This window comes from Hippoglossus stenolepis, chromosome 10 (assembly GCF_022539355.2).
Source record: "Hippoglossus stenolepis isolate QCI-W04-F060 chromosome 10, HSTE1.2, whole genome shotgun sequence".
Classification (NCBI taxonomy): Eukaryota; Metazoa; Chordata; class Actinopteri; order Pleuronectiformes; family Pleuronectidae; genus Hippoglossus; species Hippoglossus stenolepis.
The window spans coordinates 23,970,551-23,977,230 of record NC_061492.1 but is presented as its reverse complement, the minus strand read 5'-3'; the positions used below and the strand labels follow the sequence as shown (position 1 = coordinate 23,977,230).

The 6,680-nt window shown below is 40.1% G+C and overlaps 1 protein-coding gene across 1 annotated transcript in view; it reads right to left on the bottom strand.

Annotated features, from left to right (window-relative positions):
- Nucleotides 1–1,221: 1,221 nt before the first annotated feature.
- Nucleotides 1,222–6,680, bottom strand: part of gabrb1 (gamma-aminobutyric acid type A receptor subunit beta1) — a 52,651-nt gene continuing 47,192 nt past the window's right edge. The window contains exons 8-9 of the mRNA XM_035167582.2: nt 2,991–3,244; nt 1,222–2,239 (exon numbers count right to left, since the gene is read on the bottom strand). Coding sequence (XP_035023473.1) covers nt 1,898–2,239; nt 2,991–3,244 — 596 coding nt within the window. The 3' untranslated portion in view covers nt 1,222–1,897. The remainder of the gene's footprint in view (nt 2,240–2,990; nt 3,245–6,680) is intronic.

The following is a 6,680-nucleotide window of genomic DNA, read 5'->3' as shown; positions in this document are numbered from 1 at the left end:
ACCCTAAGAATGTAGAGTGCTGAAGTCTGCATGGTCAGTTATAACACCAGCAACTTACAGGGCTATGGGAAAACACATTGTGACTTCTGGCAGCTGGTATCATGTCCAACATGGTATTGACAGTCATCGATTTCTAATCTGGTCACTGAGTACATAATCTCAATCCCACCAAGACAATTACTGTAAACCTGCTTGTAGATTACTGTATATGATACAACTTTTAGCCATCGGGCAGACATATACAGATATATGTTGAAGATTAATACTGAATAAACTGTGTTGTTTTTACTTTCTGATAACATTGGCTCACCAAAGGCTATGGCGAAAATGATGTCAATGATAAGGTATGGCATCCAGAGTCACCAGATCTCAATCCAACTGAAAATCTATAGGAGAATTTGGAGCAACAATCTCCACCATCATCACCAAAACACCAACTGAGCAAGTACATGTATCTTTTGGGAGAAAGGTTCTTCCCTCAACATTACCACCGGTCTGTACCTGGTAAGTATGGTATAGCTAACGTTAAGGGGAGAAAATAAAGTATGGTAAAGGTTTGGTTAGGGTTAAGTAAACTAAGATCATGGTTAGGATTGAAACAAATCTATAAAATATTATTTGCAAGTCTTTGACAGAATACAAACTCCAGTCTCCTGTATGAAAGTCAGACTCTCTGTATGTTCATCCATGTCCTTAACCTCCAGACCCTTACTATATGCTTTATTATACCGGAGACGGCAAAGGACACAATACTTCCTTCAATTGCACTCAACCTATTTTGTAAGTGTGGAATCATCCATTATTTTCAACACACTGATAATAGGTATTTCAACACAAGCAGCATGTGTTATCAGGGCTTGGCATATTGAACGTGGTTTTGAAAGCATGGTGACATCATTGGTCAGTCTTTACCTGATTTCCTTTAAAGAAAATTGCATTGCACATGCTCACAGACACTGTGAGAATATTGTTGGTAAAAATCTGACTACAATTTTTACGTTTGAGAGATTAGTGTGAGTTCCAATTAATATCTGCCCTGTGCTTATCTTAAATGCAATGATTGTTCAAAAGCATACAGTATAATGATTATAATAAAGGGCCTAGTAGAGCCATGCAAAGCTTTTTTAATAGATATGAAGGGAACTGAATTTGGTTTGCAGTGCGAAAGCAGATAAATGCACATGCACTTGGCACAATCCTAACAAAATCATGTCAATCATGAAAAGCAAAGGTAACATGTTTATTAGGTCACAATGGCTGTCAGAGAAGGATCTCAACACAATGGTACATCCCCAACTCCACAAACATTACCCCAGTCAGGTTACTGAGCTTAAACCGAATGAAGATTACCTTATTATGATGGCATTCACCCAAACATCTCCTATTTAATAGCTGGCTGAGGTTCAATCACAAAATCAAGTGGACACTTCTTTAGTTACCCGCTGTTTTTGCACTGGGCTTCTTTATCTTGTTATTTTTTTTCACCTTTAAGCAAATTAAATGTTGTGTTGCATTCACATGCAAAATGTGAGATAAAAGAAGGTAAGAAAAAGAGAACAAATGAAAGACCATTACCCATAATGTTGGGGTCACCAATGTCTTTTTGGCAACTTTGGACTTAGAAATACCATACCTCTAGTGTGTCTAATATTTATATCTATATCTATTTTGTTTGGATGACTACAGTAAAAGTGATAGTAGATTTTTATAAATTATATCTCTGTTTTATATTATACCTCTGTTTTAAATTGTATTTACATTGTAAAGTCACCCAGTACTACTCTTTCCAAAACAGTATTTATATAAATGGATTATTTTCATTGCTGTACAAGACCTAGGTAGCTTTTCTAACAATTCACTAGTAGTGGTGTTGCCACACAGGCTCACTACTGCCACCCTAGTGGACGTAGTAAAGCCAGTAGACCAGGTTGAAGAAGGTGAATGCGATTGGGAAGACAACACGGGACCACTTGTCTATGGCATTGACATCCGTTAGGTCAGGGATCTTGACTTTGAGCTGTGAGGCCCTTCTCCTCAAGCGGCCCTTCTTATGGCCCATTGGCCGATCAATGGCCGGTCGTCCGTACAGGTCTCGGCTGGTCATGGGCTTGCGGTACTGTATGCTGGCACTGTCGTAAGAGAACATGGTAGCCCGAGGGTCGTGGAGAACTCCCATCATATCTGCTCCACTCATCTCACTGGTTAGGTTGGTCAGGAGGATGTTGCCATGAGCATCAACCTGAGGGAAGTTGCCATACTTTACTAAATTTGTTTTGTAAACAATATCCAAATACACAGAAATAAAAAAAAAGCTGTCTCCCTAATTACATGCAGCATTTTATTTAGGTGAACTCTATCATGTCTTGGACTGCCCCATTCAGGTAAGAGATAAGGGGTCTGTATTTAAAGATTTATTTTTTGTACAGCAGCGACAGCGGGGTCAATATCGTTTTCACTGATGCACATTTCAGCACCAGCATAAAAGCTCTGAATGCAACTGCCCCGGTTATAAAAGTGTGCACTGGATACAGTTTTGGATAAACACATCTTTAATTCTTTATTATTTTTGCAGTCTTTATACATTTCTCAATACAATCACTTGTGTCACTTTTTGACTGAGGAGACAGTCTACCCCTGAATATGAACACATCTGGTATAAGCACTTTTGCGTTTACCTGTGGTCAAACGATAGGTTTTCCAATTAGGTTGGTTTGAAGAATACTAGGTGTCTCATTAAAGAGTATAGAGCTGCATTAATCCAAAAGACTTTGGAGTTTAAATATAATTTACAGTATAAAGTTTTCCTTTCATCTTTGGTGAGTAAATGAAACTTATCCACAAGTAGAGTAAAAAGGTATTATTAGCCTTACACAGCAATCAGCATTGTAACAATCGGCCAACAGCACCTGAGGGCCAGCTCAGCTTGGTCTGTGTGTCAGGCCTCTACGTCAACAAAAAAATATGACAACTGCACAATATATTCTCCCCACCTGCACTTTGTTGCTCTCCATTCTGCTCCTATTCTCATTGTTGGTTTTGGCAGCCTTTTCTGCTACCTTCTTCTGCAAGTGAGGACCACGGCCAAAGAAGATGTAGTTGACAAAGGCATACTCCAGCAATGCCAGAAAGACAAAGACAAAGCAGCCCATGAGAAAAATGTCAATGGCCTTGACATAAGGGATCTTCGGCAGCGTCTCCCTTAGGTGGGTATTGATAGTGGTCATGGTCAGCACCGTGGTTATACCTGCAGACAAGCAGATGTGGTGGGTAGAAACAGTTAGACTGGGGACTTTTAGTAACAGCAACTGGTAACTGACAACACCGTTAGCTCTACTTGCCTGAAACTTTGTGCTTTAAAAGATGACAATGACAATAACAGTCTTACATTTCCATTCTATGTTTGCATGGCACTAGGGATATTGGACACAAATGGGGTTTATTGGCATGAAATTATGTACATCTATTCAAGGGATGCATGCTAACTTTGGTTACCCTATGACTTCTCTTGTAGAGCGTCATGTACCTGGTTAAGACTTTTTGGTTTTGAAGTAAATGCCTCAAGTACTGCTCTTTGGACTCTCATGAAATTTGGTACAAACATTGAACATCCCCAGGTTATATTTCCTAATGATGTTGGCAATTTGTATTCTAATTCCATCATCAGTATGAACATTTTTGGTTCAGACTGAAATACATCTTCAAAGAATACGATGGACTTGATGATGCATGACTTTTCATCTCATGCTATTAACATAATGTCCAATATGTTTGCTTATGACTAAATACCATACCCTCATCTGTACTTTGTGTTCCGTGCTCATTAAGAAATGTTAGCATGCCAACATGATGAAATGATGACCATGGTTAACATTAGCTGATAAATATCAGCACATTACTGTAACATTGTCATCACAAGGTCAATGTGATATGCTTGTGTGGGCACGTTCCGCACATACACTATAGAAAACATGATGGCAACCTTCTGACAGCAAGAAGAGGACATCCTTTGTTTCTTGTATTTCATTAATTTATTCCTGCCTGCATTTCCCCTGTTTTAAATGGTAAATGGTCTCTATTTATCTAGCACTTCTCTAGTCTTGATGACCACTCAAAGTGCTTTACAGTACAGTTTCTACCATTCACCCATTCACACACCCATTCATACAGTGCATCTATGAGCAGCACTTCTTTTCTATAGATGGGGAAGACTGGGAGGATGACCGCTCTACCCCTCAGCCACAACTGTCTTCTCATTCCAGAGTCAGACTTACTTCCCCAGAAGTTACCAAGTGTTCCACCCATTGTCACTCACCTTCTCAACTGTTTCCCATTCCATCTATCAGTCACAGTTCCTTTCATTCCTCACCAGATTGTCTGACATGCTATAAGCTGGAGCTTTCCAGCCTTTTCTGCCTATTTGTATGTTCCTCTGCGTGACTCATTCCTGCCTTTTTAGATTTCTTGCCTCCCCTTGCCTAGAGAGGTAATGTGCTCCAGCCCACTATCATGTTTCAGACCCATCTCATCTCTTTTAACAGAAGCTCAGATTGTCTAAAGAATGGTATATTCCAAAAACACCAAACAATGACAAAGCCAACCCTGTCTGTTGATGAGTGCCCATTCAGAAAGAGGCCAGACATGAAGAAGCATTTTTTACTTTCTGCAAAAGGACATTCACAAGACAAGAAATTCTGGAGTCAGCTCCAGGACTTCAGCAAGGTTAAAAATAGGCATTAATAATTAACAATTCATATCACTGTCAAAAAATGGGAAGAATTTATTTCTGAGGCCATTACCAAGGAGAATTATTGACCGACATACTCCTGAGTAAAAGTAACCTCAACAAAACTCTAATTAGAGTCATACTGAGGGTCAGGGGGGAGCAGGTCACCATTACACTCAATTTAAAACAGAAGTTATATTGTTTCAAGGTTAGAGTGGACCACAACAATTTTGTGGCATTCAGAGGCATGGACTCACTCCTTGAGTAAGCTTGGCATTTGAGCACTTCCCTTAGAAGGCTCTGGAGAGTGTCTGTCCTTTATGTAGTGAAGTACTTCTCCAGTCCATCTCTAGTGATACCTTTGATAAGTGCAAGGGATGGCATCGTGGAACGTCCTACACCCATAGGTGCTTCTGAAAGTCAAAGATCATCAGCCATCTCTAATGCCCTCATTACCAGAACATCAGTGCTTACCTTAGAATCTACTGACCTTAGGTTTACTAGGTTTTGCAAAGCAATGAACTTTACTGTAAATATGAGAGAGATGGATATTCCCATCTATGACCATATGATCAAAGGCTGCATTGATATGTTATACTCCTCAGATATGAACAGAAATGGTTGAAAGAATATGGGCATAAAGAATAATTTATTGCCCATAGTCATATCCACCATGAATATGGGCATCCGATTATGTGATTCCTACGTTCCTAAGATACTTTCATATGCCATATCATATCAAAATAATATATATATATATTTTTTATATTATTTATATAAACACCATAGTAGACGTATTAGACATCATCTTCTTAACCAAGGTGTAGTTGGAAGAGATGTGTCTTTAGTCTGCGAAGGAAGATGTGGAGACTTTCTGCTGTCCTGATGTCAATCTGGAGCTCGTTCCACCATTTGTGAGGCAGGACAGCAAACAGTCATGATTTTTTTTGAGTGGCTAGTTGTCCCTCACAGTGAAAGAGGAGCAGCAAGCCGATTGGTCGATGCAGAGCGGATTGGACGGGCTGGGGTGTAAGGTTTAATCATGTCCTGTTGTAGACTGGGCCCGAACCGTAACAGTACGCAAGTACTAGTGTCTTGAAGCGAATGCGGGCAGCCACTGGTAACTAGACAAGGGAGCGGAGGAGCTCTACATGTAGATGGACAGAGTTTAGTCACTCCAGTGATTGAAATCATACACTTTAGCAAAGTATTCTTATTAATCATTGTTTTCACAGGATTACCAGATGAGAACCAAACACAATTGCCAATTATGATATTAGCTATACTAACAAATGGTCTACTGCAGTTTCGTGATGGGTCATGTGAGATAATCTTATTTATGTAACCACCCCAAGTGTGGAATGATCCACACTCCATCCAAAAGGAGTGACTTTGATGTAAAATACTCACAAAAAATGTTCTTTAACGTAATTGTCAAGTTTCTATGATTTATATTTAAATAAACTTGTGTATATATATATATAAAGATGCCCCTGAGACAGACCAGCACAAAGTAGCAGGGTGTCAGATGCAGGCAGGCACAGCTTACACTGAGAGGCATAACCAAGTGGTTGGGTTAGTGTACAGGAACATCTGCGCCGAGTATGGATTAGAGGTGCCCAGGTCCTGATGGGACATACCACCGGAGGGGGTTGAGAACAACAGAGCTGAGATCCTGTGGGACTTCAGATTCCAGACTACTGAACAGCTGCTGGCTAACCAACCAGACATAGTGGTGGAGGACAAAGAACAGAAGATGGCAATCTTCTGTTCTTTGAAGATTGCCATCTTCATGGCAATCGGCAATCCCAGCGGATAGTAACATCAGGAAAAAGGAGCATGAGAAGATTGAGAAGTACCAAGGGCTGTAAGAACAGCTAGAACAGATGTGGAAGGTGAAATGTAATGTGATCCCTGTGATAGTAGGAGCATTAGGGGCTGTAACCCCTAAACTCCA